Source organism: Scyliorhinus canicula, chromosome 3 (assembly GCF_902713615.1).
Source record: "Scyliorhinus canicula chromosome 3, sScyCan1.1, whole genome shotgun sequence".
Classification (NCBI taxonomy): Eukaryota; Metazoa; Chordata; class Chondrichthyes; order Carcharhiniformes; family Scyliorhinidae; genus Scyliorhinus; species Scyliorhinus canicula.
The window spans coordinates 220,599,381-220,625,383 of NC_052148.1; the positions used below are offsets into that span (position 1 = coordinate 220,599,381).

At 44.2% G+C, this 26,003-nt stretch overlaps 1 protein-coding gene across 28 annotated transcripts in view; it reads left to right on the plus strand.

Annotated features, from left to right (window-relative positions):
- The window catches only part of ank2b (ankyrin 2b, neuronal), a 1,110,754-nt gene that overhangs the window by 1,078,863 nt on the left and 5,888 nt on the right, over window positions 1–26,003 (plus strand). For 27 of the 28 annotated variants that reach the window (XM_038792202.1, XM_038792212.1, XM_038792216.1 and 24 more), the window contains 4 exons: window positions 13,169–13,252; window positions 13,465–13,629; window positions 17,353–17,532; window positions 20,852–20,943. In XM_038792202.1, the coding sequence (XP_038648130.1) occupies window positions 13,169–13,252; window positions 13,465–13,629; window positions 17,353–17,532; window positions 20,852–20,943 (521 nt within the window). The remainder of the gene's footprint in view (window positions 1–13,168; window positions 13,253–13,464; window positions 13,630–17,352; window positions 17,533–20,851; window positions 20,944–26,003) is intronic. The other variant, XM_038792221.1, reaches the window with a different exon arrangement.

Sequence of the window (26,003 nt, forward strand, 5' to 3'; positions counted from 1 at the left end):
AAACCAGGTCCCTGGTGCTTTGAGGCAGCAGTGCTCACAAGGTGCCACCGTGTCACCCTTGTTTTAAAAAAGTCTCAAAACTACTTTGTTTGGACTATCTCCATATAACATTTCACATTATTATATTTTGTTGGCTGCCTCTCGGCTCCAAAGTCCTGGGTTTGATTCTGGCCCCGGGTCACTGTCCGTGTAGAGTTTGCACATTCTCCCCCTGACTGCATGGGTCTCACCCCGACAACCCAAAGATGTGCAGGGTAGATGGATTGGCCATACTAAATTGCCATTAATTGTAAAAAAAATTATTGAAAGTAAAAATTATGTTGGTATGCTGAAGGACGAAGAGAGGAGATGACCGTGCAGGGTGATTTTGGAAGATCCTTCTGCATCCACCCATTTTATTCAGGTTGTCTTGTACCAATTTTTAGAACCTTTACATCTACTAATTTTTATGCAGTAAATGCCTTTCTTGATGATGCTGCCTTTTATTTTTGTGAACAAAATCAATCCATGGCCCAGACTTCGCAGGAGTGGGGCATTTACCTCAAGCCCTGTTAAGGATTTGTTCCTGCGCCTTCCTGTTTAAAGTTTTTCTTTTACCCAGTGAATTGCCGGCTGAATTACTGACACAGCAATGGTCATGGGACTTCTTGAACTTTGGTAAACAATGGGCTAAACAGTATCTCCTTAACCCAATGAGGTTAAAGAATTGAGAAAGAAACAGGAGAAGGACTGAGAAAGGGCATTAATTAGCGAGGGAGAAATAGATGACAAATCAGGTGCAAGAAGAGAAATGGAAAGAGTGGAAAAGGTTTGGAAAGATATAGTGCAAAAGGAGATTAAAAATAGGATGAAATAAAACCTCCAACAAATTCACAACCTGCAGGAATTAAACTCCACAGTTGGTGGGAATTTGCAACTCATAACAAATCTGTTCCTTACCACAAGTTGCTGGCTGATTTGCACATTAATAAAAATCTACATTGTCACACATCATTATTTTTTTCCAGATATTTCACAACCAATATAAACAGAGGCAAATTTGACACAAGGTTGATGTATCTGTAAAACCTTAGGTACTTCGACCAGTGCATTAATCAAAAGATTTATCGAGGTGCCCGAGATGAACAAAGGGCAAAATAGGTTCATAGTTTAATGCAGTTTTGTTCACAATGCTCTCACTCAACAAAGTATGACTCAGACTCACATCTGAGTTCCAGGTATTACCTGCACTTAGGAGGCTGGCTGGGCTATGTTCACTCAATGTGGATATCTTTTCTGGGCTTCAAAACTCAGGGTCCCTTCTTCTTGCGATGGTTGTGCCTGGGGGACTCCCAGGTTATCGCTGAAGATCTGTTCTGATGTTCCTTAACACTGGTCTGTTAGCATTGAGTCATAGGTATTCGGCCACAACTGGCCATTGTTACATCCAGCCCCAACACGTTAATGGGAAAAACAGGATACTCCTGTTCATCCAGGGTGATTCAATCAAGACCCATTGTCCTCTGAAACACCCTCATTATACCAGACATCAGCTCATTATAGAGTCTGATGGCTCTTTTTGTCTGACTTTCGTCCTGCTGCAAAGTTGGATCACCTGTGTCTGAAAATTTGTTACATATTCATAGAATGGTCTTGCTCTTTTGTGTGAATGTGAATGGGTAATCATAAAATCCATACAGCAGACTTCCGGTGGCGATTGCGAGCGGGTCGGCCGCATCGAGTGGAGCTCCCGCCTGTGGCCACTATTTGCAACGCTTTGCTAGGCTTTGGTGCCGTCCTGGGCATCAAGCGGGGCCGGTTTGGAAACCGGCGAGGAGCCCTGCGCAGGTATTGGGCGGCTGGTGCGGAGGCTTCGGGCCCAGCACGCGCGGAGGTCGGAGCAGCAGGAGCGGAGCCAAACGGAGGTCGAGGCGGCAGGCCCGAAGCCAGGGCGCGATGCAGGTGAGATGTCCCACATCGGGTGGCTCCCGCCTAGAATGTTATAAGAAGACTGAAGGCTGGTCCCAGGGAAATTCTGGAGGAATACAAAAAAGAAGAGAAAGAAGTTCGAAAGTTTTTTTTTGAAGGAAGAATTTATTGTTTTTCTATAATTAAAAAAAAATTTGAAGAAGGAAAGAAGGGTGAAAAGAATGGAAAAATAATAAGTCGTTGATGCGAAAAGCAGCGTCGAGGAAGGGAGGAAATGTGGGCTAGCCGTTAAATGAATGAGAGGACCAGCAAAAGTGCTCACAAGATGGCGGATGCATGGTGCATGGTGGGGCCGCACTACTTACAGTGGAGAAGATGACCGAGGTGATGGCTGTGGAGTTGGAAAAGCAGTTTGTGAGGTACATGGAGGCTTTGAGGAAGGAGACGGCGGGCGCATTGAAGTCATTGGTGGAGGAGGCAATCGCCCCGGTGAGGGTAGCTGTGGCAAAGACATCAGCCGAGGTGAGAGAGCAGGGCGATAAGATGAATGAAGTGGAGGAGGCCGTGTCACAGCACAGCGACCAGTTCACCTCGATGGGGGACGAGCTGCGGAGGGTGGTGGAGGTCAACAGCGGACTCCAAGCAAAGCTCGAGGACTTGGAGAACCACTCAAGGCGGCACAATCTGAGAATTGTGGGCTTACCCGAAGGGACAGAGGGCCCAAGGCCAACAGAGTACTTCACTAAGAGGTTGGCGGAGTTGATGGGGGAGGGTGACAACCCCTCCCGGTATGAGCTGAACCGAGCTCTTCGGTCATTAAGGCCGAAGCCCAAAGTGAATGAGCCGCCAAGAACAGTAATTATTTGCTTCCATAAGTACTGCATGAAGGAGGTGTTAAACTGGGCGAGGCAGAAGCGCGAGGTGCAGTGGGATCATGCTGGAGTTTGGATCTACCAGGACTTGACGGTGGAGTTGGCAAAAAGACGAGCGGCGTTCGGGCAAGTGAAAGCAGCACTGGACAAAAAGGGGGTGCGATTTGGTATGGTATACCAGGCGAAGCTGAGGGTGACGTATGATACCAAAGACTTTTATTTCGAGACAGCGGAGGAGGCTGAGGCGTTCGTGAGGGCAGAAGGCTTGGGACAGACGTGAGGAGCAGAGCTGGAAGGGGGACTGTGGACTGTGATTGGGGAGCTGGAATATGTATAAATGCTATAACTTTCTTTTTTACTGACGTGTATTGTAATTTACTTCTCTTCACATTGTTACAGAGTTCAAGTTATTGGTTGGATTGATTGGCATTCTGTGTGGCGACGGTTATATCTTATTTTCGTGACTTGTATGGGTTGGATTGTTGTTTTGTTTTTTTCTTTCTCTGGGACTGGGTGGGAGGGAACGGTATACCTTGGCGGGGGGAGCCACCCGCACTAGCTAACGAAAGTCGACTCGAACGGAGGTGAGGTGAGAGGAGGGCGGGGGGAGGGATTGATGCTGGGAGATGTTTTTGCGAGAGGAAATGTAGGGGGGGTTCTTGGGAGGGGGGGAAGGGTTCGATGTTAATAATGGATAGGGGTGGGTCAGGCTCATGGGGCAGGGCCCGGTGGTATAATGATGGTTCATAAGAAGGGTGGGGGGGTGAGAGATCCCCAGTTAGGATAGTCACGTGGAACGTGAGGGGGTTAGGAGGTCCAGTCAAGAGGTCAAGGGTACTTGCGCATCTTAAAAGTGTAGCAATGCTGCAGGAGACTCACTTGAGGATGAAGGACCAGGTGAGATTTAAAAAGGGCTGGGTTAGTCAGGTGTTTCGCTCTGGACTTAACGGATGGGCTCGAGGGGTAGCGGTAATGGTCAGCAAACGAGAACGCTTCCAGATGGAGAAGGTGGTGGCAGATCAGGGGGGTAGATATGTGTTTGCGACAGGGACGCTGGAGGGGAGGTTAGCGGCGCTGTTAAGTGTATATGGTCCCAATCGGGACGATGTGGGATTCGCAAAGAAGGTGTTTGGGGCCATCCCAGATGAGGACACACACAAACTGATAGTGGGGGAGTACTGAAACTTGGTGCAGGAGCCAAGGTTGGACAGGTCACGGCTGCGCTCGCTGGTCCCATCTGGGGCGGGGGGGTGGGGGGGGGGAGGCGTTGGCTGAGCTAATGGTGGAAATGGGAGGGGTGGACCCTTGGAGGTCTCTGCATCCGAGGGAACGGGAGTACTCATTTTTCACATGCAGGAATTTCTAGATGGGTTGGAGTACCCGAGGTTAGGGGAGGGGGACAGGGCTACATTAGAAGGAGCGTTAGTGGAGCAGGAGATAAAGGATGCAATTGGGAGGATGCAGCCGGGGAAGGTGGCAGGGCCAGATGGGTTTCCGGTGGAATATTATAAACAATTCAAGGATAAGCTGGCAACCCTGATGGTGGGGATGTTTGAAGAGGCGATAGGGAAAGGGGTGTTGCCACAAACTTTGGGGCAGGCATTGATTTCCCTGTTGCTAAAAAAAGATAAGGATCCAACGGAGTGTGGGTTGTATAGGCCCATCTCACTTCTGAATGTGGATGCAAACGTATTGGCGAAGGTACTGGCCGGTAGGCTGGAGGAGCGCCTCCCGAAGGTGATAGGTGAAGATCAGACGGGGTTCGTGAGAGAGAGGCAGCTCTTTTCAAACATTAGAAGGGTATTGAATGTCGTTATGGCACCGGCAGAGGGGAAGGAAACAGCGGTGGTTGTGGCATTGGACGCTGAGAAGGTGTTTGACCGGGTAGAATGGGGGACTCGTGGCAGTTCTGGAGCGGTTTGGGATTGGACCAAGATTTGTGAACAGGGTAAAGCTACTATATAAGGAGCCGAGGGCGAGTGTCCACACAAACAACATCAGCTCAAGATACTTTTCGCTCCACCGTAGGACTAGGCAGGGATGTCCCATGCCCCCCTGCTGTTTGCACTCGCGATTGAGCCGTTGGCCATCGCATTAAGAGGTTCAGGGGTATGGAAAGGAATAGTGCCGCGAGGGGGGAGGTTGGTTAGAGCATAGGGTATCCTTATATGCCGATGACTTGCTGTTATACGTGTCGGAACCGAGTGTGTCCATAGGGGGAATATTGGAGCTGTGATGCGACCATCAATTCACACGAGACAAAGAGTAGAAGTGAACAGTGGTTTTAATACACTAGACCAGTGCCTGCCTGCGACTGCTCTGCACTGAGTGTCGCTTACAGATTTATATACCACCCCCGAGGGGGCGGAGCTACAGGCGGAGCCAACAAGGGCATCAACATAATACAACACAGTACAGTGGTGAATTGTAATAGCATACGTTCACCACAAGCTGCTTCGAGTGTTTGGGTCTTTCTCGGGGTACAAACTAAATCTAGACAAGAGTGAGTATTTTGTGGTGTCTTGGCCGGTGGTGGGGGCTAGGGTGGGGGGGCTGCCATTCCGTAGGGCAGGGACACACTTTAGGTACCTGGGGGTGCAGGTTGCCCAGGAGTGGGGGGGGCTCCGCAGGTACAACATTTCTGGTTTGGTGGGGAGAGTGAAAGCTGATCTGGCAAGGTGGGATGGTCCCCCTCTGTCACTGGCGGGTCGGGTACAGGCGGTTAAAATGAACATGTTGCCGCGATTTCTGTTTATTTTTCAATGCCTGCCGATTTTCCTGCCAAAGGCTTTTTCAGATAGATTGAGGGAAGGATTACTTTGTTCATATGGGGAGGAAAGGTGGCCAGAGTTAGAAAGGTGCTGCTACAGAGGGGAAGGCAGGCAGGGGGTTTGGGTCTTCCGAACCTGATGTATTACTACTGGGCAGCGAATGTGGAGAAAGTGCGGAGCTGGGTCAGAGGGGTTGATTCCCAGTGGGTCAGAATAGAGGAGAGTTTGTGCAGGGGGTCGGGGTTGAAAGCACTAGCAACAGCGCCGCTCCCGATAGCTCCGGGGAAATACTCAGGGAGTCTGATAATAATAGCTTCATTGAGAATTTGGAGGCAGTTTTGCCAGCACTTCAGGTTGGGGCAGGGGCAAGGGAAATGCCATTTCGGAGGAACCACAGATTTGAGCCAAGGAGGTGGGATGGAAATTTTCGGAAATGGGAGAAGAGGATTAAGACACTAAAAGATTTGTTTCTTAGGGGTTGGATAGAAGGAGCTGGAAGCAAAGTATGGGCTGGAGCAGGGGGAAATGTTTAGATACATGCAGGTTCGAGATTTTGCCAGAAAGGAGATAGAGCTTCCCGGTGGAGCAGGCCTCCACATTGCTGGAGGAGGTGCAGACGACAGGGGAACTGGAGAAGGGGGTAGTGTCAGTGGATTACGGAGCTATTTTGGAAGAGGAGAAGGCACCACTGGAAGGGATCAAAGCAAAGTGGGAGGAAGAGTTGGGAAAGGACATGGAGGAAGAGTTCTGGTGTGAGGTGCCTCCGGAGAGTGAATGCCTCCATCTCGTGTGCGCAGTTGGGGCTGATACAGCTGAAGGTGGTATACAGAGCACACCTCACGAGGGCGAGGATGAGCCAATTCTTTGAAGGTGCAGAAGATGTGTGTGAACGTTGCGCGGCGGGGGGGGGGGCTAATCGTGTTCATATGTTTTGGTCCTGTCCAAAACTATAGGATTACTGGGAGGAGGTTTTTCGGGTAATTTCTAAAGTGGTGCACGTGAAACTGGTCCCGGGCCCTCTGGGAGGCCATATTCGGGGTGTCGGACCAGCCAGGGTTGGAAACGGGTGCGGAGGCAGATGTTGTAGCCTTCGCCTCGTTGATCACCCAAAGGCGGATCCTGATGGCTTGGAGAGCAACCTCTCCACCCTGTGCCCTGGGGTAGCAGGGGGACCTGTTGGAATTCTTGACTCTTGAGAATGTTAAGTTTGAACTGAGTGGAAGGATGGAGGGGTTCTACAATTCATGGGCATTATTCAGTAAGCACTTTCAAGAACTGGATAACATCGAACATTAGTTGGGGTGTGTGGGTGGGAGGCTGGAGGGAGGGGGGCTGTGTGTGTTAATGGCGACTATGGGTGATCCCTAATTCATTTTTGTCATTTGTGTGAACACGCGGACTAATGTTTGGTGTTTGATGGGAGGATGGGATCTTTGTTATTGATATGGGGATTGACATATTTGTTACTGATTATTTTTTATTGTTGGTGGGTGTAAATTTGGGAGAAAATGAAAAAGGAGGAGAAAAAAAATGTTAAAATAAATAAAATCCATAAAGCAGTAACAAGTTTATGTGCTGGCTATAGTTCTCTTGTAGAAGGCCAGTATCGATTCCAGCCAGGGTATCATGTGGCAGTTTCTGTTCCTGGCCTATGTGCCTTGTCAGCCTGACCACAAGGTCCATGATTTTCCTGTGAGTTCCACTCCATATTGGGAGTGCTTGGCCACAGAATCATCACTTCTAAAGATTTACTAGCAAAAGTAACATTGCTATTCAGATAATTTCAGCCAGATATATTTTCCTCTGCTACATTTACCAAGAAGTGTAGATAAAGTGCAGAGCACTATTTTACATTCATATCCATCTTTTTGCAAAAAGGAATAGCAGATGAAACTATATTCCATTAGTTTTTATTATGTGACATTTTAGGCTATTATTATGCTTTGTGCCATTGAATATGTGTTTTTTGTTTTTGGGGCTTCTACCATTTCAAACCTTTTTTGGGGGGATGGTGAAGTAAAATCATCAGCCAACGAGAATATTCCTTGTCATACAATCCTCCATTCACTTTAAAATCAAGGTAGCTTATTTCATCCTCACTCACATTTGTCTCTTTCACCCTTACAGTCGTTGAAACTCTGATCGTTGTCTTCACCACTTCTCCGCATGACTTTACAGCGTTTCTTTTAAAAACAGCATCTCCAGCTTCTTGTTACACAAACTCAAACTTCCAAAACTCCACTTCTTATATTAGATCACACATTAGGTTCCAAGCACCTCTCCGTTGATTCTTCTAGCCAACCTCCACTTGTTCTTCAACACTAAGTACATTGATGTAAAGTCCTCATCATCATCTGCAAATCCTTATAGTTTGCCTCATCCTATTTGTAACTGATTCCCAGCACTAGTCAAGCCCACATCCCACATTTGCTACAATGATATAGTCTACTGTATTTTGTCTTTGCCACCATGATGATGGGGCCTTCACATTCCTGAATTCAGGCATTTTCTTACTGACCCCTTCCATTTTTATCTATCCCTCTCCACCTTTCAAATTTTTCCTCAGAAGCTCTCTCTTCTGTATACCCTTGACAATCTCTACAAACTGTGCCCCAACACTTCTACCCACTCCCACAAAACATTCTGGAATTCTCTACTACATTAAAATTGGTTGTCAGCAAATCAATACAGCACTAATAGTTGTATTGGTAAACGATTGGACTCTGAACAGGTATGTGTGAGTCTGAAAATGAGATCCCAGTGATAATTAAGCCTGTCGACCATGCACAAGATGTACATTCCCAGCTCTAGCTTGGTTGCAAGTTGGCACACCGACAGTAATATTGGATAAACCCTATTTAATACGTGAATTTAAAATTGCACCCAAAGCAATCACCAGACTTCTTGTTGAGTGTATTAAAGCGGCATTGATAATTGTGAGAAATGTAGTTATAGTTTTAAAAAATGGACACAATTGTAGAATGTATTTTGCAAGACACTTGCAAAATTCTGAAAAACCCCATTTAATAGAAAAGCAGAGCTGGAATACACAGTTGCCAGTAGACCAATGGAATTAATTAAAGACAGACAAAATTAGTGAATGCAATTCACACAACACCCGTATATTACAGGCCAGGGTTTAGAGAACCCCAAAGTGTATCATGGAGTTCACCTGACCCACAACTTTTAATGGCTTTTGGTTATGGGGAGCACAAGGGCCCACTCTACAGGTGTGATGCAACAGAGATCTAAAGTATTTTAAAACAAAACAATGTTTATTATATGCATCCAGTTAACCTTTTAGAAACACACAGTAAACATCTTAGCAACTATCAACTGAAATACTTCCCCCAAAGAATACAGTACTCTGTAAGTAACCCTTAATCTTTCCTAGCAACATCCATAAGACAAATACCCTCTTTAACAAAGACAGCAGATTCAAATTCTCTACTGAGAGCAGTTATCACTTTTAAATTAACAAGTGATCTGAAAATATTTTTTTCATGCAGAGATCAAAATTACACCTTGCTTGGCTGGATGCAGCTCCAACTCTGAAAACTAAACTAAACACACTGTAGCTACCAGCTCAAAAACGAAAGTAAAATCAGACAGACAGCCCACACTCTGACATCACTGTAGCTATTTGATGAACACCCATATATTAAAGGTACATCCACTACAGCTATTTGATAAACACCCATTTCTTAAAGGTACTCTCACATGACAAGTAGAAATCTCAGAATTTCATGGAATAAAAATTGATTTGATTTATTTTACACCAGAACTCCTGATGGCAACAATCATATACAAATCTGTTGTGGGAAAGGCATTAGAATCTTTAATTAAGGATGCTATAGGTGAGCACTTAAAAAAACTCAATATAATCAGGAAGAGCCAGTATGGTTTTGTGAAAGGGAAATCATGTTTAACCAAATTATTGGAGTTATAGGGGCTGGTTTAACACACTGGGCTAAATAGCTGGCTTTTAAAGCAGGCCAGCAGCACGGTTCAATTCCTGTACCAGCCTCCCCGAACAGGTGCCGGAATGTGATGACTAGGGGCTTTTAGTAACTTTATTTGAAGCCTACTTGTGACAATCAGCGATTTTCAATTTCAATATTTGATGGAGTAACATAAGCTGTGGATAAAGGGGAGCCTGTGGACACACTGCACTTGGACTTTCAGAAAGCATTTGATAAGTTGAAACCTCAAAGGTTATTGTGGAAAATAAAATCTCATGGTATATTAGCATGCTGAAGATTTGGGTGGTCAGCAGAAAACAAAGAGTATGCATAAATGGATATTTTCTGATTGGCAGAATGTGATGAGTGCAGTCTTGCAAAGGTCTGTGCTGGGGCCTCAACATTTAACAATTTACATCAATGACTTAGATGAGGGGAGCGAAGGCATGGTCGCTAAATTTACAGATGACACAAAGATAGGTAGGAAAGCATGTTAGTAAGAGGACATAAGGAGGTTCCAGACAGATGTAAATAGGTTGAGTGAGTGGGCAAAATTCTGGCAGATGGGAACATAATGTGTGAAAATATGCAGTTGTTCACTTTGGTAGGAGGAATAAAAAGGCGGGAATAAAAACAGAAAATGCTGGGAAAACCCAGCAGTTCTGGCGCAACATCTGTGGAAAGAGAAACAGAGATAACATTTCGAGTCCGAATGTCTCTTTTTCAGAGCGAAAGAGAGGGAGAAACGTGAAGGATTATATACTGTGTAAGAGGGAATGGAGTAGGTGGAGCAAAGTAGATAGGTGGGAGTTGGTAGAGATTGGCCAAAGGTATGTAAGGCACAAGACAAATGGTTTGTTAATAGCAATGCGAAAGATTATGTAAGATGCTGATAGTGGCATTAAGATAAGTTAGCAGAATGTGTTCAGTGCTCAGTGAAAGCAAAACTTCAGACCAAATGGCAGATAGCCAAGCTGGGGAGGGGTGGAGTGGTAGCATTGGGCCAAAACATTTGGTTGGATTTAAAGAAAGGGGTCAAGGTGGAGGAGAAAGGTCACATTCAATGTTGCATTCTGGGGGCTGTAATTTGCCGAATCGGAAGATGAAGTGCTGCTCCTCCAGTTTGCATTGGGCTTCGCTCGAGCATTGCTGCAGGCCAAGGAAAGGCATGTGAGATAAGAGCAAGAAGATGAGGTGAAATGGCAAGCAACAGAAAGGTTGGGGTCGTGTTTGTGGACTGAGCGAAGGTATTCCGCAAAGCGATCACCCAGTCTACATTTAGTATCCTCAATGTAGAGGAGACCGCATTGGGAGTGCCAAATGCAGTCGACTAAATTGAAGAAGATCCAAGTGAAATGTTGCTTCACCTGAAAGAAGTATTTAGAGCCTTTCAGCGGGGTCAGACGGAGTGTGTTCGGGTAGTCAGGAGGTTGGGGGTTCCACTGGGCAGGAGTTTGGGAGTGTCTGGAAGGTGGTCAGCAGGTGTGAGATGAAGTCGGGAGTGTTGTTGGGTGTCAATGAATAATCGGACAGTTATCAGGCAGGGGTTAGTCGGGGGAGGGGGGGTCAAGAGGACAGTTGGGGTGTTTTGGAGTCAAGAGGACAGTTGGGGTGTTTTGGGGGTGTACTCGAGGGGTCAGGAGAGTAGTTGTGAACGAGGGGTAGCCAATACCATGGTTACCCAGGAGCTAGAAGTGGTTTTAAACCCTCTAACCTTTCTTGAGTAACCATTCTGCTTCAAAAGTCGGAACTAACCAGAATTTAAAATTTAAATCTTGAGTTTTGGATGGTTCCCAGTGCTAGAGAATTGCCTGTTGAAAGATTAAACGTCCCTCTCCATTCCATGTTTTTTTTAAACAGAGATTTTTGAAGGTTCGCCCTATTCCGCTTGACCACTTCACTAAATTTAAAGTGTAAATATTTGCTCTGTTCTCACAGAAAGGAGGGGGTTTCCATGTGTTAATACTATTGGAGAATTTCTACATCTTTTTAAGATTGTCTTATGAAACGCTGAATAAGAAGATATGAAGTAGTTTAAAGCTAAAAATGAATTTTCCACCGACATTATAACTGGATCTATTGAATAATGGGATAGAATAAAGATATAGGCCTCGAGTTTCTGGAAGTTTGCACTTGTTTTTACAGCACAATACATCCAAAATTAACCTAAAGCAATGTGAAGAACGACAAATTGTAAAAGCAGTTTAATGTTCAACCAGAGCAAATCAACTTTCAGCGATGTTTTGCATAGCAATTAAAGCCAGCACATACCACAAAACGAGTAACAGTCATAATTGAATTACTCACCTTGACAAGTGTCTGCCAATGACACCCATTTGCCACTTTCAAGGAGAATTTTCAAAATAAAGTTTTATTAGGTACAAGGCGTTACGGTCAGGTTGGGAGGAGAGTCTGGTTTATCTAACCCCACTAATCCACAACAATAAAATTCGTAAATTATTCTGTGAAGTGTTTTTAAAATAATTTTCAATTATTTAACATTGGATTAGTCATACTGGACAATACTTTTTTGTAATAAACCCATTTTCAACTGTACTGATAAAACTGTATTTGTAACAACTCTTAAATAGATGAAGGATTTTTTAAAAAAATGCAAGAATAAACCAATTGGTCTCTAAAATACCCCCAGTTTTGGTAGAAAACCTTGGCCTAAATTTTCATGTTAGAGGTGGGAATCAGGCAGCAGGACCAATACTTCCATCATGGTCCAGACTCCATCCCGAGACTGCCTTCAGGCGGGACCTTCCAGAGCCTCAGGCCTGAAAGTGGGTCTACCACCAACGAAGGCAGGCGTGAGGTGGGAGTGAAGGCAAGCGAGGTCCAGAGTAGCCAGGTTGAAAGATCCACATCTGTTCCCAGAAAGCCTCAACCAGGGCTTCTAATGCAATCAGCATCTCCCCTCACCTTTCAGTGTTAAACCTTTAGACCCTATAAACCCTACTCAATGCCATCCACTCACCATCTCACCCTCATCGCCTCAATCCCTCATCCATTATCCACTTTATGAATAGAACTCACAAAACCTATTGTAAGAGTTGGAAGCTATTGAATAGCCTATGACACTCAGTGAACAACCAGATTTGAGAACCGCTATCTCAACAGATGTCTCAATTGACCATATAAAAGCAATAAGGAAAGGGGAGGCATTTCGACTTGTTTATCATAATACACAAAACTATTTTTCTCCAAACCATAGTTTGCACCTGCATGCAGTTGGTGTAAAACACTCTAGCTACAAATGTCTGCCCACCTCCATAAAATTTTTAACAACTTGCCTAGTATACCTTCTTAATAAGCCCACAAAATTGTCAATTGCATCCTTCATCAAAGCATTCAGGTTCCAGAGCCCGCTCTCTCACCTATCTCTGTGAAAAAAGCAGATGGCCAAAATGGAGGCTGGATCTTTGACCGCCCTGCTTGGGGGCCATTTTTTTCAGTCCTGGCTCCATTTGGTCCTGTTCAGGACCAGGAAAATTAACTGATTGCATATGAGTTGGAGTAAAAATTTGAACAATAAATTCAACTTGAAGACGCAACACAATTTTAAGCACAATTTATGTCCAGATTGTCGATTGCAACAAAGAAAAATTTCCATCCCACTATTTGTTATTAATAGAGCTTATTAATTTCCTAGGCTGATGACATGCCTGATATTCTACCAGAGTCGGTTACAGAGGAACAGTACACAGATGAGCATGGAAATACCATTGTGAAAAAGGTAATGCAAGAATGAGTATGACTAATCGTGATTTGCATTCCTTTTATTCTCATATAGATGGAGACAGGAACATTACACACATAAACTACTTACTTCATTGCACCTTTTAAAAATTATTCCAGGTAATCAAGGAACAATGAAGTGAAATGGTAAATTGTGCATGCACAAGTGAGCGATTAAGCATTTGCTTTCTCATTTTCTTTTTCCTTAAGGTTACAAGGAAGATTATCAGACGCTTGATTTCACCCGATGGGACTGAAAAGGAGGATGTGATAATGCAAGGAGCAGAGCAAGAACCAATTACAGTTGAAGATGGTGATGGATTTTCAAAAGTTTTAAAACGGACTGTACTAAAAAGTGATAGTGAGCAAACAGAGGTTAGCTTTACAACTTTTTCCTGACTGGCAAAATATCTTCTACCTTATCTTGTTTGTCATTTCCTACAAGTTAAACTAGTTGCTGAATGTTATTCAGTTCAAATGAGCGAGGATATGGGGCAGGGATAAATTTTTAATTGAGGTCAATGATCAATTTCAATTTTGTAATTCACATGTACTTTCTACCTAATTTAGAAAAATCACTCACCACAATGTGTTGCTAACAACTTTGCAGCAACATCTACGGTATAACCAAATTTCTTTCCTTCCATCCAGAACAACTAACCCAGAAACTAAGGACAGAAAGTAATGCTCCCATTGGTGACTAGGATCTAGCCCCCCGTTGTTTCTTCCGACTACCCTCCCCAGCCATTAACAACTGCCTGCAGCACTCATTTCTTCTTCCATCACCAATGGCCCCAGTCCCTCGACAATACTAGACCACAGGGCATCACCAGCAGCGGCCATTGCTCGCATTGGTGCTGGCAGGCATCGGAGAGCTGCTGGCACCTGATTGGCCAGTATCTTTCAGCAGGTGGTATTTACATCCTGGGCTCCTAAATCCTTGCAAATCCGGACAGCAGCTAATTAAGTGCCTGAAGGACCTTCCCCAATGCAGTATGATGGGGGCTTTTGTGAGAACCCCAGCCTGAAGGCAAGAACCCCATTGTCAACATTAGATCCTACCCTAAGATAACAGTATCCAAACATAGAAACGTAAAATGTGGGAAACACAAAATACATTTGTTGACGTCTAAAAAGATAAAATATGCGTAAGATTTTGGGATAGGGATCCTTTATCAGAATTGAAAAAAGGCAAGGTGAGCTGCTTCATAGAGTTGGCTGAAATGGACTAAGGGGAGGTAATCCTTGGTCCGTGCATCGTTATTGACACCACAATTTGCTGCAGCAATCATGGCCTGAATTTTTAGGATCCAAAATGTTCAACTGCCCCGTTGCCACTTTATGCTCTAATGAGCTTTGATTGGCATTAGGTGTGACTTCTGGCCCTGACTTGGGTGGAAGCGCCACCTTGGAGGGCTACCGGCCATTCTGACTGGCCAGTAGCTTTCCAGTCCCAGTAGCAACAGCACTGCAGTGGCCAGAAGAGGAAGTGTATGGAGCTGCCTGAGACTAGGTACTGGAAGCCGAAAACCCAGGCATGCATAAGGGGTCCCAGTGCGGGAGGATAGGGAGCACCTTCAGAGCTTGTTTACCTATACTTTCTTAAAATGAACCAGAGGCAGAGCAACACGAACTGTTGTGAATATAGAGAAACCTCCCTGGGCACCAACAATGAGCCTCCACTTGACTTCATGATGTGTCTGTTTAGAACATATTTCCACAAGCAGTAATTGCACTGTTATTTATAGGATCAGGTTCAATTCACATGTTAGCAACTTACCTGAGCGAACCTTGGGCCTCAGGCTCCCTACTGCCTATTGCATTCAGCATTTCCTTACCACTTAACATGGATCCCTGGCTGCGGCTTCCTGCTGCTTCAGCTTCTGCTTTCTTTGTGTGGTGAATCGCGACACCTGCCTGCCAATATGAGGTGGATTTTGACAGGAGGGCAGGAACATTTATAATTACAGCCAAGTCGACTTCCGGTGACGGTGGGCGGGAGGCAGCTGCGCAATGGAGGGCTCCCATTCGGGAACGGCATTTTCGGGGCTTTAAGCCCGGTCCCAGTGTCCACGGAGGCGGCAAAAGCAGAGAGGAGGCACAGTAAAGAAAAACGTCGAGGGTGAGCAAAAGAATGTCCGTAAAAAAAAAACCAGCTGAAGGTCCGTCAGGGAGTAGAAAGGTCACCGCGGGGTCACCAAGGAAAATGGAGGCTGGAACACCAGAGGAGGCCGCATTGCTTACGGCTGAAGAAATAACTAAGGTGATGGCTGCGGAATTCGAAAGGCAGTTTACAAAATATATGGAGACAATGAGGAAGGAGATGAGGGAGGTTTTGAGTGTGCTGATGGAGGAGGCGATTTCCCAAGTGACGACGGCGGTGGCGAGCGCAGTGGCAGAGGTGCGGGAGCAAGGGGAGGCGCTGAAGGAAGTGGAGGAGACATTATTGCAGCACGGTGCTCAACTTACCTCGATGGGGAAGATGTGGATGGTAATGGAGATTAACAAGGATCTGCGAGGAAAAATGGAAGACCTGGAAAACAGATCCAGGCGACAGAATTTGAGGATTGTGGGGCTGCCCGAAGGAGTTGAAGGGCCGAGGCCGACTGAGTATTTTGCCGCGATGCTGGCAAACCTATTGGGGGAGGGGGAGGATCCATCCCGATATGAACTGGATCGGGCTCATCGGTCGTGGAGGCCTGTACCAAAGGCGAGTGAGCCGCCAAGGGTAGTGACTCTGTGCTTCCATAGGTACAGTGTGAAAGAGAAGGTCCTGTGCTGGGCCAAGCAGAAGCGGGTGGTGCAGTGGGCTGGAGCTGGTATACGTGTATACCAGGACTTTACGGTGGAGCTGGCGAGAAGGCGGGCTGCTTTCAACCCAGTGAAGAGGGCACTGCACATTAGCAAGGTGCAGTGCGGCATTGTATATCCAGCGAAGCGGAGGGTGACTTACAAGCTCAAGGGCTTTTATTTTGGAACAGCGGAAGCAGCGGAGGAGTTTGCGAAGGCAGAAGGACTGTGGCAGAATTGAGAAATGGCCATGTGCCGATGTAACCTCATGACTGTATTTTCTTCTTTTTTGTTTCACTGCGTGCGGGTGTATGAACTAAAGGAGCCAATGTTGTATATATTTGGACAAGGGAAGTGATGGGACTCGAAGTGAGGGCTCTTTGGGGTGTAGGTGGATATGCGGGGTTTGTGTGCTAAAAGGGGATTTCTGGGCTTTCCTAGGGACGGGCAAGGGGAAAAGAGACCTGGGCGGGGGCCTCCACGCTGGCCGGATTAAGCCGGCCAGTGAACGGGAGTGGGGTGGGGGGAGGGGCTGCGGAGGGGGAGGGGAGCCTGGCAGAACAGGGTCCGAGTGGTCTAGCCGGGGCGGAAAGTTGGGGGGAAGGAACCGAGGTTGGGGGAGGAGTTTTACAAGAGGCAGTGGACGGGAGAGTTAGAGTGAGGGGGGGGTGTTTCCAACTATTGGGCATCATGTACGATACTCTTTCAGAGGTTGGATGACGTTGAGTGTGGGGGGGTTGTGGGGGGGGTGGGGGGGGGGGGGGGGGGGGGGGGGGCGGGGGGGGGGGGGGGGGAGGGGGGGGGAGTGGACTCTATGGCGACCATGGGCGGTCCCGGACTCCTTTTTCTTTTTCTCCTTTGTTTTTCGTTTCCACCGTGGGAGGGTTTGTTTTATTGGATGGATATATTGACAGGTGGGCTGTTGTTTGGGGTGGTGGGAGGATGGGATCGTTGTCATTGTTAAGGGAATTGATTTTGTATTTGTTACCGTTTACTGCCTGTGTGTGGGGTATAAATTTTGAAGGAAAATGTGAAAATGGAGAATAAAAACATTTATTAAAAAAAAAATTACAGCCAGGTCTCCATGACCCAAACATCCCAGTTTGGGGCTCGAACCACTTCAGTCCTCCATTAAAATCAAAGCCATGATAAAATGTAATTTCTTTTTACTCTTTGAGGTGTTGTACGTTTTCTGTTTTCATACATCGAGTGATCAACTGGTCTATGGCATAAATATTTCTACATTTTAAATTCTTTACAGATAATAAGAATACTTAATGTTACAAAACCCTCTATGTGTACCCACAGATGACATTTTCAGAACCACAAGTGGCCTCCGGCTCTGAATTCCAGTCTGAGCAGGTAGCGGGTCGTAGGGTCAGTAAGGTAATCAAGACAACCGTTCTCCATGGTGACAGAATGGAGAAACATCTTGGAGATCCCAAGTTAGCTTCTGACCTTCCAACAGCCAAAGATGATTTTAATATGGTATGATATGACACTTTCAAATCCTTACCACGGTCTATTCATTCAATGTAACTTTATGTTTGCCTGCCCACAAAATATAATTCAGAGTAGAAATTCTGTAACATTTGTAGGCAGGTCAATTATTTTAAGTGTGCTCTATCTTGTTTGGGCAAGTCATTTCAAAAACACTGATCGGTCTTGGAACAATGCACACACGGCACACATTCCAAAATCTGATTTCATCTTAAATTTTCTGTTTTTGAAGCTATTTTCTAGATAAAAACCTACAAAATCTAGTTTTAAGCAAAGTAATTTTCTTGGACTACAAATTTTGACTCGCCCTGTTATTTACCTACCACCAGCACAGCTTATTTCTCTGTTTTATGGACTCTGATAGAGAGCTAGGTCTAATTTGGGTGGGGGGTCCATCCCACCTTGATTAAACAAAGCAAACATTATGAACCATGGTACAGTTTTTAATCTGACCACCTTCACCCCATTTAAATATTTACATCATTTGTCTATGGAAATTCAACAATTTATTTGTTTTTTATTTCATTCCCTATTTTGTATTTTTTTCCCTATCTTCGGGTCTTGCTGTATGAGTCTATAAGCACATGTCTTTGCTTCCAGGTTTTTCCTCTTTTCAAGTTGCCCATTAGGAAGTGCATGAGAAACCCATATTAACTGATACTTTTTTTTTTTCTTCTTTTAAAAATACTTTTACAAAGAAAGGTTTTTCTAATATAACACCTGAACCATGTTCAAACAGCAATTACAATGTTTCAGCCCCCCCCCCCCCCCCCCCCACCAATACCAAACCAAACAGTAAAAAAAAATCAAGAAGTAGTAAATAAACGGCAGCCATCTAAGATCGAACCCTTTGGTCGACCCTCTCAAGGTATACTTGATTTAATTCTCGATGTAAGAACTCCATCAGGTCACAAAACCACGGCACTGGGCAGGACCGAAGACTTCCATTCAAACAGCAACCATCTTTGGGCTGTTAATGAAGCAAAGGCAAAGACATCCGCCTTTGCTCCCATCTGCAGCTCCGGTAAATCTGAAACACCAAAATAATCACCAATGGGCAAGACTCCAACACGGCCCCAAAACTTCCTGACATGGTGCTGAAGAAGGAGACTGAAAAGCTCATAAGCTTCGAACAAGATCAGATTTGATGCTAATTCTTTCTTTTCCTACTGTCTGGTTCAGTATCTTTGGGCATCCCCTTGGTGTGGGATACTGAACCCATCTCAACAAACCTGAGCCCAAATTTCCTATTAAAACTGGGCACAGAGGGCTTACATAGAGTTTTCTGGTGGGAGCCACCTCATGTGCGACCACTCCCCTGCATGCCGCCACTGGAAGTCCCATATTGACTGATACTTTGATTCTTTTCCCTCATGGAGAATCAAATATTCTTCTACCATTTTATACTCCTGACCAAAGTGACTAGATGTAGCCGACACCTGTTTCTCTGTCACGTAACTGTCCAGAATTGATTGGATTGAAAAATCTACAATCCATACATCGGGCACTGCCTTCATAGTTCCCAGCGGGTAGGAAATATGATTTTAATGCAAAACCCTGCTCTGCTCAGACAGGGAGGGGGGAGACTTGAATACCAGCCAAAAAGGAAAAAATGTTGAGAGCGTGAAAGAGACGACTAGTATCGGACAGGCTGCAATTGGCAGCAGTGGAGGACAAAGCAAGCAAATGTGATCTGCAGAATAAATTACAATGCTATGCCCTACTTTAAACTCCCAAACAATAATTATTTTTACTCTTACAAATGCCAACCATGCATACAACAATCAAGGAGAGGTGTATTAAAATGACCTCTGTCAAACTAGTGGGCTAAATAAAAATTAATGCATGTAACGCATAACAGGTATTGACATTAGTTCCCTTAATAGCAAATTCAGTGTGAAGCATCTGGTGAGTATACTTTGTAATGCTTAGAAGAATATTTCCAGAAATACGTACCAGGAACATCACCGGGTTCAGTGTATAGACTGTCCAGTGACAAAGTTAAGGGTTCAGATTTCATCCATCACGAGAAATGTTAATACTGATGACATCCTGGAAATGACTCAAAAACAAGATGAATACAGAATGCCATAACAAGTGAAAGTGCTTGATTCAGGCTTCATCCTGAATCATTTCATAAGATGTATAGCATCCTCTACGGGATGTTTCCTGATCCATAAACCCACACCATGGGTAGGTAGACGGGTAGACGTTGACAAAACAGGTCCAACTCTTCCAAATATTATTGAGGCAGGGCAAGGGATCGGCCCCCAGGAGACGTGCTCCCAGGAGGTGGGAAGGCTTTTAAAATATGTTAATGAGGCTGGAAGCAAGCATATCTATGGCCAACTGGGATTCATGGGTGGTAAACCTGACAGCTTCAGCAAAGCAAGGAGCTCCTTGGAGAAACTAAGTGCCTTCACAGCACTCCTTGTGGACCATGAAGAGGGGTGCCTCCTCTCCCCTGCCCCAAACCACCACCCCACCACAAGTCCTGACACCATGGACTCCCCATTCGTACACCACCGCACACTAATCCCTTGGATTAGACCTCTCTTCCGGAAGATAGGGATTGTATCCCACTTCGTGACGTTTGGTGTTAGACCTCCATAGTATGTGGGAAACACAGGGCATTAGTGTGTACAAGATACACTGCAGCAACTCACCAAGGCTCCTTCAACAGCACCTTCCAAAACTGCAACCTCTACCACCAAGGAGGACAAGGGCAGAAGATGTATGGGAACACCACATCCTGCAAGTTCCCCTCCAAGCCATACACTGTAATGACTTGGAACCATTCCTTCACTGTCGCTGGGTCAAAATCCTAGAACTCCCTCACAGCACTGTCAGTGCACCTACAACATATGACCTGCAGCGGTTCAAGAAGGCAGCTCACCACCACCTTCTAAAAGACAGGATTGGGCAATAAATTCTGCTAGGGCAGCGATGCCCACATCCCATGAAGGAACTTCTAAAAATTCAACAAAATAACACCACAAAGACCACGGTATGCCTTAAAAACTGACAGTTATTTCAAATAGATATTTCAATCTAAGTTTAAATATTGGAGTAATAAGACTAATCTAAGAATAACCCTGAGAATTGATCAAGTAAGCAAAATCTCAAACATTCTGAGAACTTTTTTGGGTCATTTTAACACATAAAGTACTGTACGTTTTCCACTCAGAAAATGCATGACCACTGTGCATTTTTTTTGTTGCTTATTGTTTGAGAGGTTTATGCAGATTGTTAGTGCAGCAATATGTGTAGCCGTTTTATGTGTTTGTACTGTTTTCCTTCTGCTCAGGCTCTAGGTTTTGCAGGGAACCATGGAAATGTCCACATCCCAAATGTAGTTCACAGAGAGATTGTTAAGGAGGATGGATCAGTTATTAAAAGGTTTGGGTTAGTCTGCAGTGTGCTTGCGTTTTTTCAGTAGGTAGCATTACTAACCAGCTAAAGTATAGTGGAAGGCTGCCTGCACCTCTTGCCACTTGTGAACGAGCAGTATTTGGGAAGTAGTCACAGTGGTGTCGTTTAACACTTGATCGGTGTATGCTAACAATTAATCTAGATGAATTGCATGTACTGGTTTGAAACCTGCTGCTGTATTTTTAAGTCATTTTGTGCTCTGAAGTGTTTTCTACCACAACTGTTAAACTTTAAAAACCATATGGAGACTGCTGGCAGATGCTATTGATTGCAACAGCTTCTGTTCGGAGAATAGATTCAAAATAAGAAAAACTATTGCAATATGACTCATTTTGTGTGTTTATTTTTAAGAAATGCATTGAGAAGCCATTTAATGAAGCAGTTCAGAAAACCACTTTATTTTGTGAATAATTTTAAATTAATAATTAGGATACGTTACCAAATTATAATTACAGTCATGTACTGTATTGAATAATATTCAGTCAGCATAGAAAATGATATGCAGCATTACTTAATAGGTATATATGCAGGGCAATAGTGAATATATAGTATATACTTCCTCACAACATGCTTTTAACCTTTTATTCTCTTATGTGTTATGAAGTTAGATTTACCCTGTTTTCTATTTACATCAGCAATTAAGAGTACCTTAAAACCTCCACCTTAAATTTTCTGTGTATTTCTTGGAAGGGGAGGTCTGATTGAGAGTCTTTCAACATTCTCAATTCCTCTGCTGAAGACAATGGCCGGGATTTTCCAGCCCCGGCCATGGTGGGAATCAGTCCGGGCGGCACCAGAAATCTTGAGAGCAGCTGAAAGTCCGGGATGTCCGGTTCTACCATCCCTCCTGATGACTCATACTGGGGTGTGGTTCATTGGGGTTTATTTTTCAAGTGTGTATCTGTCTACCTTTTAAACCCTTGGTTTATGTGGCATTCATGCCCTTTGGGAATGCCACATTCTCACAGCAATTTGTTTCCAAGACTTTTTTTCCATCATTTTCTTCCAACCAGCTTATTTATCATTTTAATATTAGAATCCTTTATTTTGAAATGCTTTACTGGATGAAAGATATACTTTCTGTAAATCCTGTCATGTACCTACTCGATTTAAACATCTCAACCCAGATCACCCTGATCCCCATCTCTAGGTAATCTAACCTAAATTTACCTTGTCTCTCATCACAGCTAATCCCTTTGATCCAAGTAGCAACCTGATGAATCGTCAATGGAATCATCAGTGAAAATCTATCCTCCCTAGAAGTGGGTATGGGAACATTAGTGGTCATATTACTGGGCAAATAATCAAGAGGCCTGGACAAATGATTCACAGGCGTGAGCTCCAATCCCACCGAAGCAGCAGGAAAATTGAAATTTGATTAATTCAGTAAAATCTGGCATTAAAAAAACTAGCAGCAGTAAGTTTAAATGTGAAACTACCAGATTTTGGGTTTTTAAAAAAAAAGAAAATATGCTGTACTTTTTCGGTCCGACCAATATATATCACTCGACCCACCCTTTTATTCTTAACTACCCTCAAAATTGGCTACTCAATTGTAACAAAAAACTCGCTGTCATCCTCTCGATGGAAATTAAAGCTGTACGGTAAATACCGGTCTCACTAAAGATGTCCACACCCTGTGAATCAATAAAAGAAATGGAATTCCTAATGCTGAACTTAACATTCCTACTGAAATACTTCCAGCTGCTTAGGCCTTAGACTCTGGAATTCACTTTCTAAGCTCATCCACCTCTCTACAATGGTCCTTTCAGGTTCTTTAAAATCTGACTTTTTGTTTACTTGATCTGATATCCCGCTTAATGGCATGGTGTCTAATTTCATTTGTTATAACATGTCCTGGACAGTTTTGCTACATTAAGTGTGTTGTATAAAGGGAACTTGTTTTGTTTGGGTGACCAATACTTAACAGCAGTAATGCTGCCGTACACTTCTTTTATGGGCTGGGGTTTGTAGCGAAGGTGGGAAGGTTGCGTTGGGAAATATCCTGATTTAGCAGAACTGCCTCCTTTAAAAAGGACCCTGCCTGTCATATTTTTGATCAAGGGAGATGGGGCACAATGGACTCAGGCCCACCATCGCTGAAGACAGGCCAAAGGCAACAATAGAAGCGGGTGGTTGGCCAGACCAACATGCTCGAATGCCTGCCTCCATTTACCTGGACATTGGTCCAGTTTTAATTTGGATTGTTTGGCTGTTAAATTCTCAGTCCTCACCATTCACCTAGCCCACATGCCTTCTCATATTCCCTATGCCGCCTCCATGCCCCCATGTATACACTATAGGTGGACCTCATAAGCCATGTCTTTGAAATGGAGATGAAAAAACATTTAACTTCCAACAATTAATAGAGCTCTCACTCAAACACATTACACCTGGAAAAAAAAACTAATTCATAAAACGCATTCAAAAATTTAAATCTCCTCAAACGGCCAATCTGTCATGAAAACATATAAACATCTATTTCATTAACCACATCAAAAATAGACAATCCTTTAATAACCACTTAAAAATTCAAACAAAATATAAATACAGCCTCCTGCTGAGATAAGTGGTCCTGTAACTTTTAACTCAACCAGGCTTTCATAATAGGCTCAGCTGCCAAAACAAAGTTTTACCAATGCAAATAATAGTTTGTTGAAACTATAAAACCAGATGACCTTTTTTACTAAATGACACGAAATGTCCTATCAATCAAAGCAGTCCTTGAGGGATTGCCTTTTTTTTCTAAATTAAAGTTATAAATGTGAAGTGATTCATTTTGGAAGGTCGAATTTGAATGCTGAATGCAGGTTTAAAGGCAGGATTCTTGGAAGTGTGGAGGAACAGAGGGATCTTGAGGTCCATATAGATAGATCCCTCAAAGTTGCCACCCAGGTTGAAGGGTATTAAGAAGGCGTATGGTGTGTTGGCTTTCATTAGCAGGGGGATTGAGTTTAAGAGCTGCGAGGTTTTGCTGCAGCTTTATAAAACTCTGGTTAGACCACACTTGAAATATTTGTCCAGTTCTGGTTGCCTCATTATAGGAAGGAAGTGGATGCTTTGGAGAGGGTGCAGAGGAGATTTACCAGGATGCTGCCTGGACTGGAGGGCATGTCTTATGAAGAAAGGTTGAGGGAGCTAGGGCTTATCTCACTGGAGCGAAGAAGGAAGAGAGATGACTTGATGGAAGCGTACAAGGTGATGAGAGACATGGATAGAGTGGATGGTCAGAGACTTTTCCCCAGGGCGGAAATGGCTGTCACGAGGGGACATAATTTTAAGGTGATTGGAGGAAGGTATTGGACTTGGAGCCCAGTCCCCCAGGGGCCATATTTGGGTATTGTCAGAGGTAGATTCTTTGCACAGAGAGTGGTGGGTGCATGGAATGCACTGCCAGCAGAGGTGGTGGAGTCAGTCATAAAGGGACATTTAAGCGACTCTTGGACAGGCACATGGACAGCAGTAAATTGAAGGGTGTAGATTAGGTTGATTTTAGATTAGGATAAATGGTCGGCACAACATTGTGGGCCAAAGGGCCTGTACTGTGCTATGTTCTAAAACTATTATTTGTTTATCAAATTAATACAGCTCTCGGCAGGTAAATCACCTAGCATTTTCTTGTTTTCTTCAGTTTTGGATGCATAGTAGCACTTTTCCCAATTGGAAAATTATTCTCGTGCATATCAACACTTATGCAATGCTGGTCCATATAATGGTCAACCTACCTTTACAAGATTGACACCTAAAATCAATCACTCAGTAAAAACACAGCTAACTTAAAATACAATATTTAACTGTCGCAATTGACAACACCATGGGCGGCATGGTAGCACACAGCACCAGAGTCCCAGGTTCGATTCCCAGCTTGGATCACTGTGCCTAGTCTGCACGTTCTCCCCGTGTCTGCGTGAGTTTCCTCTGGGTGCTTCGGTTTCTTCCCACAAGTCCCGAAACACATACTGTTAAGTGAATTGGACATTCTGATTTCTCCCTCTGTGTACTCGAACAGGTGCCAGAGTATGGCAACGAGGGGCTTTTCACAGTAACTTCATTGCATTGTTAATGTAAGCCTACTTCTGACAATGAAGATTATAAAATAAATTTTTTTTATATATATATATATATATATATATATATATATATATGTATATATATACAATACCAATTTTTTTTGTTTTTCAAATCCTTTCAGTGACAATATTCCAGGAGTCGGTGGCTATTTTTTATTTTTGTTTACTCACTTGAGACTGGGATTCCCCTGTTTTTCACACCATCTCTCTAAGGCTATGAAACACATCTACTTACAGAAGAGGCCCAACTCCACTATTTTGTTTTGGGGGGCGGATGGCTACGGGGTGCAGTGGCAACGCGTTAAACTGCTCAAGCCATACAATGGCACTGGCAAGAATCGGATTGCTGAGTATGAGCTGACTGACAACACCCTTATACCTCACTGGCGAAAATGCCAGGAACATGAATGAGGGCAGGAATCCCAGAATAGCCCACAAAATTTTTCAAAAGTGTTCTACTCGGCAGATCTGAGCCTTTGGACTTTTTGTAATGAAGCCCAATTTCCATTCACAATTTTGATCACATTTTACCCTCAAGAGTTAGTTTTTGATGGCCAGGCATCTAACATCTTCCTCCATGTCCATGCTTCCCCATTTAAAGTCCACATTGAATTTTAACCTATCAATATGGATTGGCTCCCCATTTAGTTGCGTATTTTCCAATTGAATAATGAAGGTGTCATAATATCCACTCATGTATATAATGAGATGCAGACAGGCAGTGATTGACACACAGGATAACCAATGAACACACATGACACAGAACAACCAATCACCAGACAGGACACCACCACTATAAAGCCCACAGGGCATTAAGACTCTCCCTCTCTCACAGGACACAGCTACTGAGATAGTTAGAGTGCACAAGCCAGTGAGCAGCATCTCCACATGGTAGAGAGCTAGTCTGGTCAAGCCAGTAGGAGGTTATCAATTAGATTAATAGAGTGTCAATCCACA